Consider the following 20,059-nt stretch of genomic DNA (forward strand, 5'->3'; position numbering starts at 1 on the left):
CATTGATTAGTTAGACAATTTTGATTAGTTTACGAAGATATTGTACACCAATCGCTGTTATAATTATAAAAAGAAGTCGTCTATGTCTCATTAAAATCTTCATTAACTCATTTTTCCCTAAAATGGATTTATACCATTTAAAAAAACGGTTCATATGATGATGTATAATAATACCTTGTTCTTCACACATTCTAACAGGTTATAAGGCACGGAATATACAAATTAAAAGACAAATATTATTCACTTACCTTGATTTATAATTAGATATTATCTTCTGTTATTGTAGGGCAAAAGTAGACATAGAATATGCATAGAATTTTTCTCTTTTTTCAATAAATTGTTAGTGACAAAGTTGTTGTATCGATCACAGTTGAAAAACAGATCGCAGGGCAAGGAGTTAACGTACGTTTTGATTGAAGAAAAATCGTGTTAAAATCAGAACTTCAGAATCGGCCGCCCCCATTTGTATCTGACGTAACAATGGTACACATGAATGGATCCGTACAATGTATTCGAGGTCCCTGTACTTTACGGTCAATAATCTCTAACGTACCGAATGGAGAATGCATTGCAAATCTGCGACACAAATCATAATTGGATTTATGTGACTTTTCTGCGCTTCATTGCAATCTGCACTAGATAAAGAGTTGCTGCTCTATTACAATGATGACATTTGAAATAGTAGAAACTGAGTATTTCAAAATTTTCTTGTATTTAGACAATTATAAATTATAAGAGATATGCGAAACATATCAATGAAATGCGAATAATTATTAAATTTTCATTGTACATCTTCTAACCTGTGTAACTCGAAATATACAGTTGAAGCATGATATTCGATAACATTTTCTGTTATATGAAATTGTTACTATTACGAAAGGTTCATAAGATTGATTGTGTTGTATTCTAATAATAAATCCTTTCTGTTTTCAAAAATTAGTCCATAACATGCTGTCGTTGAACACATTGACGACCTGATCAATATATTGATCCAGATTGATGTTTGTTCCAGGTGTACCATTGGCAGAGTCAAAATGTCAAAGTGTCTGGGGTGGACGACATGGTTCTACTTCCGAAAATATCGGAAGAGGCCATCATTGAAAATCTTCGGAAAAGATATATGGACGACTACATATTCGTATCCTTTTTTGCTCGATTTTCCAAAAACCAGGGACTTTCAGTTTAGGACGACGTTAAAAATCAAAACAGCGTGATTTCGAAATTATTTTCAATTGATTTTGTAATTGATATTTAAAAAGATATAGAAGTTTCATGTTTTTAACAGAAATAGTCGTATCGTACGGCAGTATCTATGAACTATGAATGCAATTTTCAAACAGTCGCAGTCACGTTTTTATTTTCACGACCATTGATCTGAATTCGTTACCTTAAAAGGTTTCTTCTCTTCTTCCTCGGAACATTCGTAAGACATCACAAAAATGCGTGGCATCGATTCAGCGCACGGTAACTTCCTTCATTGTAAAATGTTAAAACTGCAATTGAATTTAAAATTTATCTGGAAAATGTCGAGTTTATTTATTTTTCCTTTACGTTAATTGAAATTCGATATCAAAAATAATCACGCAAACGTTCTGAATATTTTTCATGTAAAACATATTACTTATTATTTATTTATTTGAACGGCTACATTTAAAAAAAGCAAGAAAAAATGTGATGTACAGAAGTGAAAATCTTAATTCTTAGAATCAAACTGTTGTTCTTGAAGTTTTTATTCTCAAAGAAACTTTCCTATTTCTTGACATCAACCAAAATGATAATATCACATTACCTACCCAATGTAAATTGTAAATTATCAAATGCTATTAAATCTTTGCCAATAGCAAACAATTAACAAAATCATTCATCCGTTGAGAGAGCTGCAGAAGTAGGAAGTAATATTTTAAGAATGATAATTGCTATGGAACAAAGCATAAAACGATCTGTTCCATAATTTTTCAATCTGGCGTACAATTAATCACGAATTCCAAGCACAATTAATTTTCTTAATGAGCATCAGACATGTATCGGTCCCGTGCTAGTTTCGATTAACCCTTTCAAACAGATGCCGTATTTCGGAGAGAGGGAGATAGAAATTTATCAAGGAGCGGTAAGTTAAAGCAATATTTACCGGTAATTTAAAGCAATTAAGTATTTACACGTATTCTTGGTTTTAGGCGCCGTACGAAAATCCTCCGCACGTATATGGTTTGGCTGATGAGATGTACAGAAATATGTTAATCGATAACGAAAGCCAATGCGTTATCATCAGGTATTAAATATTTCATGCTTATCGTGATATGTTATCAACCTTTTCCTTTAACAAACTTTATTTTATGATAGTATTACGATGCTTTTATGTTATCGTTTATAGCGGAGAATCCGGTGCTGGGAAAACGGTAACTGCCAAATATATAATGTCTTATATCGCGAGAGTCAGCGGCGGCGGTGATAGGGTGCAAAAAGTGAAGGATGTGATTTTGGAATCAAATTCACTGTTAGAGGCCTTTGGCAATGCGAAAACTGTGCGAAACAATAACAGTAGTAGATTCGTAAGTACCGATATATACACAGTTAATTTATAAATAATAATTTTCTAAATAATAATAATATCTTTTAAATATTTATAATGACTTTTTAATAATTACTATAATAATCATTTTATTACTTAATTTTAGGGAAAATATGTACAAATGCAATTCGGCCGTGGTGGTCAGCCAAGCGGTGGGAAAATTTCAAATTTTCTCTTGGAAAAGTCGAGGGTTATATGTCACAATTTTGGCGAGAGAAACTTTCATGTGTTCTATCAATTGGTAACTGGTGCAAACCAACAAATGAAATGTAAATATCAATTGGTAATTATATTTACGTAATTTTAATACATTACCTCTTCTTCTAGTATGTGTAAACACTTCAAAGTAATTTCATATTGATTTCTTTTAATTAGTTGCTGAATTCTTTTAGTTCGAACTTTAAATATAAAATTAACACGAATTTCATTAAAAATAGTACATTATAATACAATCTCCGATTTTAGTATATATTTTATACTTTGTTTTACAGCTGAATTTGGATTAACGGATCTCGATTATTACCAGTACCTCAGTTATGGTGGGAATCATAGGGTTGAGGGTGTATCCGACGCTCATGAATTTCAAGAAACGTTAAAAGGTATTAATGCATTTAACACCGAATAATAAATATAATTGAAAATCTGATTTTGCAATATTGTTTCTGTTGAAACACAATTTGTTAAGATTACAAAGACCTGAGAAATGCTCAAATAAAAACCTTTTCCCCTGATTTTTCTTTCTAGGATTAAGTGTAATGGGAATAAGTGATTCAGAAGTAACCGATATCTTTAGAATAGTTGCTGGAATACTTCACGTGGGGAATATTCAGTTTATGGAAAAGGAAAATTATTCTCAAGTTGCTAACAAACAATGTAAGTATTCTTACGTTAAAACATTGATTTTGTGAACAATAGTTTTCTTTGTTAAATACGTACACGTTACCGGCGAATGGTACCCCATTTCACAACTAATGGCGTAGAAAAAATTTGTTTTAAAAACTTTAACATACATTAAAATAGTGGTGTAACAGTTTCCAGAGTCTATATAATTATGCATAATTATATGTAATTACAAGTAATTATAAATAATTACAAACAATTATACACGATTATAAGTAGCGTATACCTTCCAAAGGAAAATATAATTTATGAATGAAATTAAATATAAAATAAAGATTTTATTGCAATTCGATTTACATTACTCTGTATGGTATAAATGCATAAAATCCAGAATTTAGTAGTTGAATTTCCAGATATGTATATTTTGTTCATTCCGTTTCTTTCTCAATTGCCTTGTCCCCTTATTCCTCTTGAGTCATGAGTAAGCCGGTGAGAAATCGTGGGAGCGAGTCGTGATTCCATCACAATTATGAAGAAGGCCAGTTTCTAGAAACTAAAATGTTTTATACAGTCCAGCGCCATAACGCCTTCGGGGTCAAAATACGATTGTAATGTCTTGCATAACATCTGCTTTGCAATTTGTTCTTCATATATGACCATTACTGAAATGGTATCATAAAAAAACAAACACGATATTACAAGGCAAGAGGTTGACATTAAAAGACATTACAATTCAACCATGAATATTTGATAGAGTTTATTGTTTTCATAAACTACGAACGTTTATGCAAATTTTCAATTTTTCATATCTAAATTTTCATTTTAGTGTCGCTTGCGGATTGGTGAATAAATTGTCTTGTATTTACAAAAATGTTCTTTTATATATTATCTTTGACTATTGATTTAATATGTACTATGATATATCATGCTAGAAATGACGATAATTAGAGAAATATACGAAGCAAAGTTGAAATAATCATTTGTTAACTTTCAACCACCCTTTTAAAAAAATTACAGGAAAAATGAATCTCAATTTGATTCGAAGAACATTCTAGGGCCTAATGAAGGTTAATATATTTCAGGTCTCGAGTATCCAGCATTCTTGCTTGAAATAGCAACGGATCAACTGGCTCACAAATTAACATCCCGAGAATTTGAGTCGAAATGGGGAGGTCAGTCGGAAAGCGTCGATGTCACTTTAAATGTAGAACAAGCTCTTTACACTCGAGACGCATTGGCAAAGGATATTTACGCTAGACTATTTGATTATTTGGTGAAAGTAAGTACAAATATATTTTTATTGTTTCTTAATCAATTATTATTTCCATAAATTAGTTTACTTATTATTATAAGGAATATTAAGATTCATTATAAAAGTGTTATACAATATTTTACATTCAATTGATTTAAATATTTTATAATTACTTCTTCATTTATAACTTTAGACCATTTTAATTTGTTACAGAAAGTTAATGCAGCTATGGAAACTACTTCGGACGGCCTTGAAATTGGAATTTTGGATATCTACGGCTTCGAAATCTTTGAAAAAAACGGTTTCGAACAGTTTTGTATAAATTTTGTGAACGAGAAGTTACAGCAAATCTTTATAGAACTCACCTTAAAGGCTGAACAGGTAAGTACATATTTTTACTTTAAACAATTTTGTTTCAACAGAAAAACGTGTTAACATTTCAAGTAGAAATGATAAAAACCATTATGAATCAATATTTTAAAAACAACACATATTTATTTAATTACAATTTACATTCAAGTTCGAATATTAAAAATATGTTCACTTCTTAGTATGTTTTAAACGTTTGTACTGTTTATAAATTAACCGCTAATATCTTAAGTAAAAGATTTGCATTATGTGTAAGAACATGGGCACGCTTTTTTCTGGCCATAATAATCAACATATAAGAACTTGATGAATATTTAATATTCGTTTATGCAGCAATTCTGATCACAGAATTATAGACAGAAACATTCATCAATAAATAAAGAAAAGTCAGTATATTACATACCTTTTTATAGAAATCAGAGTGAGATAATAATTTCTCGCGAAATCTATACATAATTTAACATTCTATTGCACTTCAATCAAATTTTATTAATCAACATAAAATTACCTACACTTCCCAAGGAAACAAATATATCAGTAAAAACCAGAACTCTTATAAATATATTTCTAAATTTCAAATTAATATTTACAGAACACTCATTTATAATCTTATTATTGATTCCTTTATTCATAAGTCATTCCCGCCATTATCATAAGTAAATTATTACAAACTTCACATTCCAGTTGACCTCAGAACATGTAAATGCAATTGCACATAAAAATTTTGCTACAGATCCACCTTAACACTATTTCTACCGAAGGTATCAAAAGACGTCTTTTGAAATTTTCACTTAAAATTATTTTCCCAGTTAAATCACTTGTCCTCAATTGAATTTTGGACATTTCCTATAATTAATTTTATAACCGTTACTGAAAAAGTCAAATAGCCACTTCAGAATATACGACTAAACTCGGAAAATAATTATAATTTAAAAATTCCAAAGGTGTCCTGTGACACCTTCGGTAGAAATACTGTCAACCCATCATCCATTTAAAAAATAAAACATGGTAGCTTCGTAAGAATCATTTCAAATATAAACATTTTCCATTGAAACATCGTCAAAATGCATTAGCTGGTAGAATCGCCCAACATCCAGCGTAAATTACATAACTATTATCGCCACAGATCTCGTAATCAGTGATGCAGAGTTAAACCGGCCAACATCCTTAGGCAGGGATTGAACTTGGTCCCATTAATCGTTCCACGCACTGTTTCGACCTCATAGAACTGAGGCATTCGGCGTAATTAATCTTCGTCGCTCGAGTTCACGGTATCAATCATCGGGGAAGCTGTATCCTGGCAATATGTCCGTTCTCCTCAAAGCGTATCTCTGAACGGGCGTAGTTTGTGTCATTAAATTTCTGCTGGGTACCTTAGACGGCGGTGCAGGTATTTGCTTGGGCAGTTCGCTGGACGTTACCATTGAATTTTCGGTGGTGGAATCGTCGGCACCGTAAATCGAGGCTAATCTGCTCAGCTTCTTCTTCTCGGTGATCCGCGAATGATTCTTCCTGCTGTGATCGATACCGATTCGACGATCGAACTTCTTCGGTAGCCGACCCTTCTTGTTGTGCAGGGATCTCCAGTCTGCTTGCCTTTGGAGGTACGGTGTCACGCGAAGGAATTCCATGGATTCGTCGCCGGATGTCGTCCTCGTGGTCGGTTCCTTCCGAAAGGAACCACTGTGACCTCTCACGTTCACGTAGACCTTCGGTCTGCTGTTCTTCAAGTAATACAGCTTCTCGTTGTAATTCTGGAGTTTCGGTGGTTCCATTAGCACGTGCTTCTCCTCGTCGAACATCTTCAACTTGAAATTCGGTGCCAAACCGAAGTCTCGGACTCCGAAGATCGAATGCGGTATGACTTCTGGGTTCGGGTAGCTGTCGTTGCGGATCTGCTCGGGCGGCTTTAGCATCGCGTGCACGATGCTTTGGAGGTTCGTTGGGTCTAGGTCGTCTCGGCTTTGTAACTCGATTTCTAGGAAACTGAAACGGATATGTGATTCTGTTAATGCAATTCAGGAAGTATTTGTTTTATGTGTTATTTGTTATTCGATTTATTACACCGAACAAGCTGGAAAATATGCTTTTACTAATGACATTAATGAAATATTTATTATTTCATTTATTAGATATATTGAAAATATAGGAAACGAAAATACGTTTATAGTAGAAAAAGTGTTAAAGATTTGCTTGGTTTTAACTTAACTCTTTGCTCTCGACAATATTTTTCATTGAAGATATTCATTACTTTCTGACTAAATATTAACGATATCCTTCGCAACTAACACAATTGATTATCCTCTATAAATTAAGAGACAGAACTATTTTACTTCGATGTTTTATGTGTTGTTACGTTGCACTAGATTTAATATTGAATTGAAGTGGGGTTAATACTATTAAATTCAAAAATTTGAGATGTAAAATTATACTACGGACCTTTATTTAAATTGAAGTTTCATAAAATTACGGATATAGAATAGTTTCTCTTAACAAATATTACAGGAAACACAGCACTCAAGATGTTTCTTATATTTTCTCGTATCGTGTGCATTCTGTGCAGTTTTCCATCTTCAAAATTCCCATGAGTGCACGAAGATTCGCGGTCTATTCATAATTATAGAAGGTGACAGTTATGTTACCTGTAATCATTGGTGTTCGGTCTTTCGACATTCGAGCTTTGTAGGAAACTGTGGAGGGATTTGCCCTCGTATATCTTCCTGTCGCTCAATCCTTGATCCTGTGGTATATGATTCGGTGAAGACGGCGGCCTTGGGAGAACCATCGCCGAGAATGATGGATACGTGAGCAGAAAAAGTACGATCGCTGCATAATAGTTTTCGGCTCCTAACATTCTGAAAATTGATATCGTATTACAACTCCGAAATTACGAAAGTGTTCGCGTAAAAAATATTTCTTGTTAACACAGAAAATTAAATTGTGCGGATTTTCAGTGAGATCCACTTATATCACTATAAAAAAACACTCAGGTATAATATTGTTATATTATGTATTTTAAATGGACAATTAATTCTAATCAAATGTAATATTTCCTTAAATGCTGTGGTAATTATCAAAGTTATACATGTTAAAATATAGCATTGCAATGTGTTAAAATCGATTCTTAAATAACTATGTCTTCATGAGTTCAGTAAGAAGATACTAATAGAATATTAATAAATTTTTTAGATTCCCGTTGCAAATTAAAAATTATAATTTCTATGCACTTCTATAAATTATAATTACAATAGACTTGATTGTACATGGTAAATTATAAAATCTTACAGCAGTTTAAAATTTTCTAAATTATCTTGTATAATTCAAGATATAAACAGAAACATACATTTTCTTTTAGTATAAATTGAAAAAAATAGAAATTCCCAATTCTGATTAGTGCATTTATTACCATCGACTGCATATTTGTATTTGTTACAAATGGACTGTGCGTTTTATATATCTAATACAATCTTAACCGTATAAATTCAGTTTAATGAAACCTTTACTTCATTCGAACTTAACACATTGCATACCGGAAACGAGAAATCTCGCTTTTATTTTTAAACCTATCGTTGTAATTTTGCGAACTACCACACCATTTAAGGAAATATTAAACTTTATTAGAACTGATTACTTGCTTAATACTTATGAAATAATAAATATTTGAATGTTTTTCATATAGTGATGCATCACGAACCTATAAGTTTATCCCACTGAGAAATCGACCAGTTTTCTAAGAATTAACCGGTACGCAACATGTTAGTAACATTTTGACCAGAATAACGAAATTCGTATTCGATCCCAGTTCTTCCAAACGAACGAACAGAAATGTATATTTGGCATAAAGATCGGTAGTTCAGCGATATATGCATGAATGTGAATATGTAAACGATACGAATACATAAATAAAATACGCGGTCTAGTTCCACATATGTGCAATTCAGAACGCGGAGTTTCACCATCGAAGACAATATGGCGATATCAGACGGAATCTCGACGCAGGTTTTCTTCGGAAACACAGTGTACAGCCGTTAAATGTTTCGATTCCGTTCCCGGGGAAAAATTCGAAGGTGTGCAGGGCGGCGTTCGAGAGAGGTATTGTTCCTTTCGTAAAAGGAAACACGTAAGCGTCGAAAAACAGGATAAACTTAACGTTCCTGGTCAGCCGCATAGAACAGCACGTAACGAGCGCGTTATAATAAACGCAGTGAAAGTTTTGCCTGCTCGCACGACCAGCCTGGAGGAACAAAATGATACAATTTCTCTTGTTTCACTTATATAAGCCGCGCGGCGAATTAGTATGCATACCTCTTGTAATCGAACAAGCGACGTGGCTAATAAAATAATTAACCGTAATTACGAGAGGAACGCGTCGGGGCCGTTAACTAACATTTTAAAGTCCTCTTCAGAGAACTCGCTGCCGGTGTAATTACGCGTGTTCCTTTGTTTCGGCGCGTTCAAATCGTACTATTATTTCTTTGCCGGCGATTGCGCCTGGGGAATACGTTAAATACTTTATTTCCGCGCGCGATTATTCCGGGCAGAAGCATTTATTCGAACGTATGATTAAATGTACGCGGTGAAGTCATTACGAGGAGTATTATCGAACAACAAACGTTCATTCCTTTGCACCCGAAAGTTTTTCATTATATAGAGATACTCAGTATTTCGGGATTAGATATAGAGAACATCCTTCGACAGAAACTAATGATAAAACAGGCAAATTAACACTAGAACTACTGTACCAATTAAAATGACTTATTTTGCTTCTTTTGTTTCGCAATTATCGATATTTTGAAAGCATTGAATATTCGAAATTATTGAGAATAAATAGTTTCATTTGAATACTATATTCAATAGTAATTGAAATATTTTTGGACAAATGGACTTGTTATTTACTTCGTAACTCGAAGATCGAAGATATTTTATTTTCTATAATTTCACCTTTATTCTTATTTTAAACGTTATTTTCTGCACTGGTATTTCTTCACTGTTATGTCCTGTATAAAAGCAAACTGATTAACGTTGCAAAACGTATCCTGTAAGGAAGCACATTTCGAAACATACCATGCATATGTTATCATTTTTTATTAAATGGATACATGTAACTGGTTTGTATCGCATATGCTTGGTATGCTTCAAAATTTATTTCCATGCAGGATATATTTTGTAACGTGAATCAGATGGCTCTTTCGCAAAACAAAGTGAGAAATTTTAGTCCCGAAATTCAGCAGTTGTCACATGTTCGTCGTGTCGACATTTTTTATGCTTCGCGTGTGTTTTCGATAATTATCGTCCAACAGTATTTATTGCGTATTCTTCGTAGTGACAAAAATTAATGAGTGAAAAAACGCAGCAGTCGATCAGTTGACCAAAAAGATTTCTAGTACAATCATTTACAATTAGGATATGTCTGAAAGATACGTAACTTTAATTGCTCATCTCAAAAATGATTAGCCAATTGCACCTAATATTTTAGATATATTATTAAAATCATGTGTATTATGATCTCACGAAAAACTATCAAGATCAAAGTCGAACAATTAGTTATTAACCGCAATTAATAGTTTTTTAACGCTAGATTTGCGGAGATTTATTCTGTACTTTATTCTATTGTTCCAAGAAAAGTATATGTTTGTTTATATAGATCCCGGAAATGAGTGTCTCAAGAACAGGAGATTACAATGGGTATTCGCAAAATTGCATCAATGAAAATCGAGCTAAATTGTTACGAAATAATGTTTAAACAGTTCAATATCAAATTGACGGGTCCCATAAATCTAGTGTTAATATACTATAAATAGTTAATCGTGTTTCTAACACTCCCGATAAGAGTCCGAAACTAATTAACCCTTTGAACTCTGTAGGCTCCAATATTGCACCAGTTATAATATCAAACATTTTAATGAATCAAAGAAACTACCCTCAAATAATTAGATTTTCCACGCATCCAAATTTTGTACTGAGAAGGAAAATAAAAGATCGAAGGAATGTTATAGCATTTCTCATTTTCACTAGAGATGCCATAAAAATTAGTTGCAGTTGCTGATAAATTACAAAACCATCTGGAGTGCTAAGGGTGAAAATTCAGTTCTAAAACGATCGTAACACTGAAACTACCGAGCAGTTAAATCGACTTTTCGAGATTCCTCTATAGAAACTTCAAGAGTGTATCTATCGAGACTTCGGTTAATTTATAATTCAGTTTACGTATCGTTAATCAATTTCTTTAATAATTTCTCGGGGAAGCACCTATTATCTTTTTAACAATTGCGGCATGAGGCAATTACGAAAAAGATGGGAAACGAGCGAAAATATTTTCCGCGGTCCGGTTTATAAAAAGAAGTCGACGAATGGTTATTGCAACGAAAGTTTCTTTGTAACATGTTACATGAAATGATGGCGTGTCCACTTTTTTCCGGAATATCCAATATATTTTTACGACGGCTTAAAGCAATTACGAGTAATTCGAAATAAATTATGAAGACAATCGTAACGCGGCGATATGAAATATAACTACTCGAGTGTCGAATTAGTTCGGGATTATTACTGCATTTTAGTTCCGTGAAGAAATAGCGCTGGCTCGATATTTCATTTGTAATGAACTGGAATATGCAGAACACTGCGGGAATGGATTATTAAAGTCTCGAGATTCTTGTTGTAGCAAATCTCATTAAGAGGGAACGAACTTTTTATTCGGATTCGTTAGAGACGTCCAAGACGCGAACTTAACATCGTTTAATATCGTTTCTCTGTCTCTCTGAGTTGGTTAAAATGTAATTGATCCGTTCCAAAATATTTATTTCTCTTGATATAGTTTATTAAATAATTATCAAGTTATGACAATTGAATAATGTTTATTTAAGAAAATACTTAAGGATTGAGTCAGGATTTAATTAGGGTTCTACATTTCTGTGACTCGAACCGTAGGTATGTGGTTTTATATTGAGGTCTACGAACATTTTTCAACGTTTTATATTTCTAATTTAAATAATGGCGCTCATTGTCGATTGACCGTGTTGCAACTGTTTACGGTTCAATTAGTTAATGCGGAATTAAGATTTAATCGCATGTTATTTCTGGTAAATTGACTCCAACACCAATTACTTTCTCGTTTGAAAATGAAACATAAGCGAAGGTGATAAAAGATTTATAACCTTGTTGGATTTGTTAGTGATATTCTCGAAACACGAGTCTAGTGGTTTCTTTCTAATATTTTACAATATTTATGAATTATCCATTGAATAGAAATTTTTCATCAGATTTCTCAACGAAATTCTGTCAAGCTTTTACATTAAAAATAATGCGTTCATCGTCATTTTAAATATTTATTCAATTTTCAAGTTCCATCAATCTTTCACATTAAAAATAATACTTTCAATAGATTCTATTCTCAAATTTAATTCTTCTCGATATTTATTTAACTTTCTAACATTTATGTATAAATAATTACTCTTCAACGCACAGGTAAACATTTTAAACTTTTATTGCCTTTTCTAAAGTTTTAAACTAATTGTTTCAACGATTCTTCATTTTTTCAGATATACATGTAACTATTTTCTTTCGCTCTGTTTTTCCTATCAATCCATTAAAATATTTTGTTGAACGCTCACTTCATTGTTTGATTTAATTGCGCGCAAAACAAGAAACTTCTCACACTAAATTCCACAGTTAACACGTTGACTGACACGAGAATTCTAGCGTTTTGAGTAGTAACACTTATTTTCTAATAACAAGGCAAATGCTATTGAAAACAATTATTAACGATTTAGTATTACAGTAGTAAATATTCTTATTTATAATCAAGTTTTTCATTGTAACTGTTCTTCAGCTGTTTCGAAGCTCCGGTCATCGATGACCACCGTGGCAGTCAACGTGTTAACACATTGAACGCCGGCTAAATTTCAGCTACTAAAAACGCGAGCGTCGGTGATTATATCGATACATTTTCAAACATCGATTAAACCAAAATTTCTAACTTAAGGAAGAGAATAAGGAATTCGATTTTGTAAATTTTACTTTGGATTTGTGTTATACATATCTAAAATGTTGCATGAACGTACGATTAGCAATTAAACGATAAACTAAAAATCCCGCATTGGGACAGGTCGAAAACAACAGGTTAACAACAAACTGCAGATGCATTGTCGCAGCTTTCCCAGACCTCCGACGCGTAAAATCGGCAAAAAGCAAATTACAAAGCGCCAAGTTTTTCGTCGCGTTACCTAACAGTCCATCATTTGTTCGAGATTGTTGAAGCGGCGGGCAACAATCTCTTCGTTATAGAGAAAAGTTCTTTTCCGCTTCTGGACAGGCCGGACAAGAAATCGCCGGTTGATCGGTAAAATATCTCGCAGCGATTTCCGTAATTACGGCTCGCCGTTCAGTCCGCAAAAGTAACGGAAAAGGTCCTCCTTTCCAAAGAGATCTACGGTCTGAACTCATAGTAGGTGTGGTTCACTCAATGTAGGTTCGCGTTGTAACGGAAACAGGTTCTCTTAAAAAGTGCAAGTGCATTCGTTGCCCTGGTGAACGTACCCGGCTACACTCGGTGAACGTAAGAGTCCACGTGGAGTCGGTTTGTCAAGTGGGTTTGGTTTCTAGTGACTGTAACGCACGGATTTGTCCGCTATCGAGTTTCGTATCGAATACACAACTAGGCCTTGCTTTTCATTTCTTGTCAATGTGTTCTTTCATAACCATTTTGTAATTGTGGTATATTTATATTATTTAATAAGAGTAAGAAGAAGCTTAATTTTAATCAGTATTGAATATGAAGCTATGCTTTTTTCTGTCCTTTCAGGTGAAAGTAATTCACGATTGACGATGATAATAATTTTAGTAATTATCGCAACTAGGCGTAGCTTTTTGATTTCTTTTCATTGTCTTCTTTCGTAATAATTCACATCTTGTATTGTAATATATTCACATCTTTTAATGATAATAATGATATCTTTAATATTTATCAGATATAAGGTTATGTTTGCTTTTTCACTTGTACGAATGTGCAATTAAGGCTTGCTTTTGATTTCTCTTCGATGACTCATTCTATAATAATGATAACAGCAACAATTTTTATTTAATGCCCTTAATAATTCAATAACATTGTAGAACAATATTCATTGTCTGTTATTTTACACTCCTGGGAAACTCGTATAATCGTTTTCTGAAATTACGTCGACATTGAAATACCTTTGCAATATTCTCTCGTCATTGAAGGAAAACTTATTATCCTCCATTTTAGACAGGTAGTTACCTAGAAATGACTGCTTCAATTATCCTGTAATGCCGCAATTATTAAGGACAGATTACTGAACAATGCCGATGATTCAGTGGAAAAAATGACAAGTGTTTATAAGTGAACAATTTCAACTGAATATTTAATGTAAACTGTGAAATATTTAGAAATTATTGTTTATCTAAGGGAATGTTGCTACGGTCGTAAAACATCTTTACATCCGCGAAGAATACGCGCAGTGGCGATGCACTTAATTCCCGTGAAAGTTGGAAACTCAAATAAACTATTCTTTGCGGTTGAACTGCAATCAAAATAGCGTGGTTTCTATTATTCAATATTTTTTTCCTCCTTCCGCGAATAACATCCCCCTTTGTTCATTTTCGAGCGGAAATCCTTAAACCGATAAAACTATTCTCAGGCAGTTATTGCTTTGGTTTATCATTATCTCGGTTATTAACCTCTTTAGATTTTCTTCCTAAAACCCAATTGATACTTTCTTCATTGAACGTGGAAGTTGACAATAATAATTCCAGCGTAACGTGAAAAACACTGGTAAACCCTGAGTCAAAACATTTCTGACATACGTGACATTAAATGACTATTTTTTTAATGACAGGTTACATTTATTTTGTAATTTTTCCTTTCTTTATTATTTCTCGTTATTCCACATTATTTTATTTATTTACAATTTATATATACATACAAATTTGGAGTTTAGAATTTATTCGTACATATATGTATATAGATTCATTAATTTTACCGCAACAAACGAAATTATTAGAAAAATTGTAACTGAAATAATTATATATTTGTGTATTTGTAAAATAACGAGCAACAATAAAGAAACACATAATTTTATACAATTTATACATACAAAACACGTTAAGAACGTGATAGAATGAGATAACATTTAACAGCTAAAATTTATAAACAATAGTGATAATGAGGGACATGTATAATGATAACAGCGTAATAATCTAAAACATATTTTAAATTATTTTACCAGTTTATCGGGTTAATTTATCTCAAACTGTCCGTTGCTACTTGAAAACCTTGAAAAGTATGTTACCAGTTGTAGCAAGTAACTTTCTTGTAATTCAAGCTAATTACAAGAGGTATACGGACAGGTATTTAAAGGAAAGTTCATTTGTATTGATTTCACTTGCAATTAACTTTTACAGCACTAAAATAGCATCGAACCTTGAAAAGGAACTATTTTCTCCACTTAAATTTATCCCTGTGATGTATTGTTTGTTGCCTCGGCAATTTATTTCCTGACAGGTTCTGCACATATTTTAATGGCTTTACTGGATACATGTTTTATTGAACGCACGTTAATTGTTGACACAATTGCGTGTTAATTTCATCACGGAAGTAGATACTAATATTGTATAAAAGCGTTCAAAGAAATTAGAATTCATCGAAATCATATTCCTATTAGAATCTAACGATTGTCAAAAATACAATTATACTTAAAATAAACTTTCACTGAAAAGTTCGATTAAGAAGTATTCAATAATCGATTATAGATTATTACATTGCTTTCCTATTAAATACGAAATATTAATTTTTGATTCTACGTAAATCCATAGTTTCAGAGGACAAACGATAATTAAAGTTAATGAATTGTTTTCTGTCTTTGAAGTTAACATGAGGAATAAATAATAGGCATAATAAAGAATGAAAAGGGCTGTATTCTTTGGAATAGTACGAAGTGTAATATGATTAATAGGAAATAATTAATATGACTAATAACATAAGTAGTTCAGAATGATGAGCAAGACTAATAATTAAGAGACAATAAAAATGACTAACATTACGAATAATGTGCAGCAATAAAAGGGACTGTTACTATTTGTTCGATTTCTGTGTCATATTTCGTTCTTTAGAATCACTGAACGTGTAACATCATTTCATTTTAACGTCCTTGTCCTTCGCTTCGCGTCTTCTTGTCCCACTGCCCAACTGATCGAGTATGCACAGTGTACAAATAATTATGCTTATCTCAAGCGAAACGATGCTATATCGCAACTCCATTGTTCCCCGATTCACGAAATGCAATTTCATGTTCTGAGAAGAAGTAACAGCTAATCATTATCCAATTTACTTGAACTTTTGTTTCTTTTTTCCTTAGTTTGTCGTGAGTTACGTGTAAACATCTGCCTTCTGAATATTAAAAATCATGTGTGTTTTAACGATACGGTAGACTGAGACGAAACGAATCATTTCCTATTTGACAGTCAAGAAATAAAAATACTTGTACATTAATAATAAGAAATAAAAAAGAATCTTTTACTTTTTCGTTTCTAAATGGGAAACAAAGAAATGGAAAATATAATGTACGATATAATGTCTTAATCTACTCAATTATGAAATAATTTTAATATAGTTTAAAATAAATTTAATATTAGATTTATTATTAAGTTTACAATAAATTTAATATTAGATTTATTAAATTTACAATAAATTTTACCCTCTGCACTCGAAACTTTTTCTCATTGGTATTACCAGCAATTCCAAGCAATTTTAAATGAAAAAGCGTATTAACGTATAAATAAACGATACGCGTATGAAAAGACGAGTCATAGATATATTTCATTGTTTCTTATCGATTATAGATATAAATGTTATAACATATTTAATAATAAAGTTTCACAGTTTGCAATGATAAATTTTAAATGGCTCTGCTCCGGAGCCCTCGAGTTCAAAGAGTTGATAGTTGTATCGATCATAGTTGAGGAATAAATCATAGGGAAAAGATTTAATTATTTTCCTCGTTGAAAGCTCAGGTTCCGATTACGAAACGCTAAAAATTCGAGCGGAACCTCGGGTGTCTTCCAGTTAATTCCTGGAATAATTGAAGCATAAACTCTCGCTTTCTATTATTTTACGTTTTCACTATCCTAACCGAGCCAGTTTTCCCGAAGCCACGTTTCCCATCGAGTCCGGCGACTTTTTGTAGGTTCACCGAACTATATAAATAACATACCATTAAACATCTGCACTTTCGTGTACGGATAATTATCGGAACTATCATTATGTAAATCATACAGTATTTCTCGAGTAAATAGTGGTCTGTTACGCGGTAAAACCCGGGGGAATGTAAAATGGAAATCACAAATAATTGTTAAAACACTATTCACCGTGAATGACGAAAAACTAATTACATGGAAACATGTAATACGATCGACACTCCCATAGAATGCATCTAACGCTAGAACTACAAAGCAATTAAATTGATTTTTTGAAATCTACCGATGGAAACTCTAACAGTGCGTCTATTGAGATTCTCATTAACACCAGATTTATGGAGATTTATTCTATACTTCATTCTATCGTTCCCAGAAGAGTATATGTTTATTTACATAGGTATACTGTTCCAATATTTTTATGTTCAATATTATTATTTATAATTATACGTTTATTCACATAGAAATTAGTGTTTCAAGAATAGAGAATAATAACGTTTAAAAAATTCAATATCTAGTGTGAATTTATAATTATATTTGCTTATCACTGAACCAATTTCTTTTAATTTCTCCGAGAATCGTGTTGACTTTTTAATCATTGCCAAAGGAAAAGAAATCGGGAATAGGACATTTTGAGCTGTTTGGTAGTTATGTTAACCTTTGTTTACTTTTTTTGTTACTGCATGTGATTTGCGTTAATTTATTCATTTTTCACGGTTAAGAGAAAGGTATTTATGATCTTTTTGATCTTTTAATTCTGTATCGTTGCTCGATGTTTATTTTAGTATTTGGAAGTTAATCTTAGGCGGAATGAAATGAAAAAAGGGGTTGCGAAATTACTGAGGATCTTGAAGATATACTATCTAGGTATTACAAACCACAATTAGATCATATTTATACCAATACGCGGACAAGAAAATGTATCATCGAGTGTCGCAAAATACTAGGTTAGCAACTGATCCCTTCTCCACTTAACAGGTTATTTATAATTTTGTTATTTCTTTAGTACTATGAGTAATAATAGTTCTTGAAATGAATATCATTTGAAGATAACGGTTTTGTCGAAGAATATTACAGTGAAAACGGTGGAACACGTCGAGATTGCGAGATCGAATGAAGTAATAAACCGATAAATAAATCACACTATACTGCTTCAAAAATTTCATCTGATACTATTGTTGCCCTATGTGGGTCAAGAAACTGTGCGTTTGACGAGTAATATGGCTTCTCTCACAGTTTTCCTTCGACTTTTGTCAGTTGTTCAACGTACAGTGTTGTTGTACTTAGTTTGTATGAAATGTAATTTACAAATACAATTTACATAGTAATGAAACAAGTACAGTTGGGAGATGACCTGATGTCTAGCGGGTAGTCGCAAAGGTGTATAGTCTAATTTATAATTCTATAGTTTTAATTGGTTACTTGTAAGTAGATCAGCGATAGAAAATATTAGGAATTGGGAAATAAAATGAAAATTGGGTGAGAACAAATGAAAACTGATCGATCAACTGAATCTCTCAATCTAGCCTTCACTTAATAACTTAAGTAACTCCCTAACTCAATCAAGTGATTTCCCTACACAACAATATTGCAACGTTAAACAATTTACAATTGAATAATTGAAGAATTTATATTAAATAGAATTTACATTAAATAGTAGAACATCAATTTACAGTTCTATAGTTTCGAAAATTCGAAAATCGCAATTACTAGACCAACTCCACACTAATTTACAGTTCCATAGTTTCAAAAATCCTGAAACCCCCAATCGCTGGACGAACTCCATATTAATTTATAGTCGTATACTTTGAAAAATCCAAAAACCACCAATTACTAGACCAACTGCACATCAATTTACAGTTCCATACTTCCAAAAATCCTAAAACCCCAAATCGCTGGACGAACTCCATATTAATTTATAGTCGTATACTTTGAAAAATCCAAAAACCCCCAATTACTAGACCAACTCCACGTTAACTTACAGTTCCATAGCTTCAAAAATCCTAAAACTCCATATTAATCTACAGTTCTATACTTTCAAAAATTCCAGAACCCCAATCACTAAACCAACTCCACATTAATTTAAATTCCATACTTCCAAAAATCCTGAAACCCCCAATCGCTAGACGAACTCCATACTGAAAAGGGTTGAACACGTCAAGAATACGGGCTCGTCGGCGTGTTCATCCTACCTGAAGTAGAAAATCGAAATAGGTTAGCGCGAATACGATCCTCTCGGGTCAATTGATCTCGTGGGTGTAGGCTGCGGTCGCTCGCGATTGTCTTCGAGGCGTGTTGCGCGTCTCGGGCGGCAACACACTGTTGTCTCCTTCGAAACGGAGTCGTAGTCAGGACGCTGCCGACGCGGGCCGAGTCGAATTCATTTAGAACGAATCAAGGTCCACCGGGTCGCGCACTGTTCAGCGTCTCTCGTGCCCATGACAGGAGCAGCAGGCAGTCATGTTTCGCGCGCGAATCCCTTGGTCTGCTGAAGCGGGATCGGGTACACCGTGCACACACGGCGGTTCCGTTTGCACTGCGGCCACGGCTCGGCCGAAGGTAATGAAATGGTTAAGTGAAACGTTGATTCTCCCTCGCTCTCTGTACCTCCTGGTCCCCACCTTTCTTTCCGCGTGCCTCCCTCCGCACTTTATTCATCGGTGTCCATGTAACCGACGCGATTAGCGTTCGTACACTTCCTCCTTGCCCCCTCTGGTAATTTTTGGCGACTTGGAGGAAATGGGCAGGAAGGAAGTGCATAGGAAAATGTCCATATGGAAAGGCACATGCAGTGACTGTCAAATGTTGCAATGATTTGCTTCTCT

At 33.2% G+C, this 20,059-nt stretch overlaps 2 protein-coding genes across 2 annotated transcripts in view; one reads left to right on the forward strand and one right to left on the reverse strand.

Moving 5' to 3' along the window:
* LOC116427941 (unconventional myosin-Ie) overlaps positions 1-20,059 on the forward strand; it is a 51,784-nt gene that overhangs the window by 10,437 nt on the left and 21,288 nt on the right. The window contains exons 2-10 of the mRNA XM_031978872.2: positions 1,013-1,138; positions 2,018-2,107; positions 2,175-2,269; positions 2,372-2,549; positions 2,676-2,838; positions 3,061-3,168; positions 3,314-3,442; positions 4,492-4,688; positions 4,875-5,042. Of these exons, the coding sequence (XP_031834732.1) occupies positions 1,013-1,138; positions 2,018-2,107; positions 2,175-2,269; positions 2,372-2,549; positions 2,676-2,838; positions 3,061-3,168; positions 3,314-3,442; positions 4,492-4,688; positions 4,875-5,042 (1,254 nt within the window). The remainder of the gene's footprint in view (positions 1-1,012; positions 1,139-2,017; positions 2,108-2,174; positions 2,270-2,371; positions 2,550-2,675; positions 2,839-3,060; positions 3,169-3,313; positions 3,443-4,491; positions 4,689-4,874; positions 5,043-20,059) is intronic.
* Positions 6,000-19,777, reverse strand: LOC116427942 (uncharacterized). The gene is made up of 3 exons (XM_031978873.2): positions 19,427-19,777; positions 7,673-7,885; positions 6,000-7,016 (listed from the first exon to the last, which is right to left on the reverse strand). Exons 2-3 carry the CDS (start codon positions 7,882-7,884, stop codon positions 6,305-6,307), a joined length of 924 nt encoding a protein of 307 aa, XP_031834733.2. The 5' UTR covers position 7,885; positions 19,427-19,777; the 3' UTR covers positions 6,000-6,304.

This window comes from Nomia melanderi, chromosome 6, assembly GCF_051020985.1.
Source record: "Nomia melanderi isolate GNS246 chromosome 6, iyNomMela1, whole genome shotgun sequence".
In the NCBI taxonomy this organism is placed as follows: domain Eukaryota; kingdom Metazoa; phylum Arthropoda; class Insecta; order Hymenoptera; family Halictidae; genus Nomia; species Nomia melanderi.

Bases quoted from the DNA above. Each gene is read 5' to 3' on its own strand.
- LOC116427942 (XM_031978873.2), bottom strand. From the start codon at position 7,884: ATGTTAGGAGCCGAAAACTATTATGCAGCGATCGTACTTTTTCTGCTC. The intron at 7,017-7,672 runs GTAACATAACTG...TATCCGTTTCAG, and splicing joins CCGAACACCAATGATTACAG to TTTCCTAGAAATCGAGTTAC.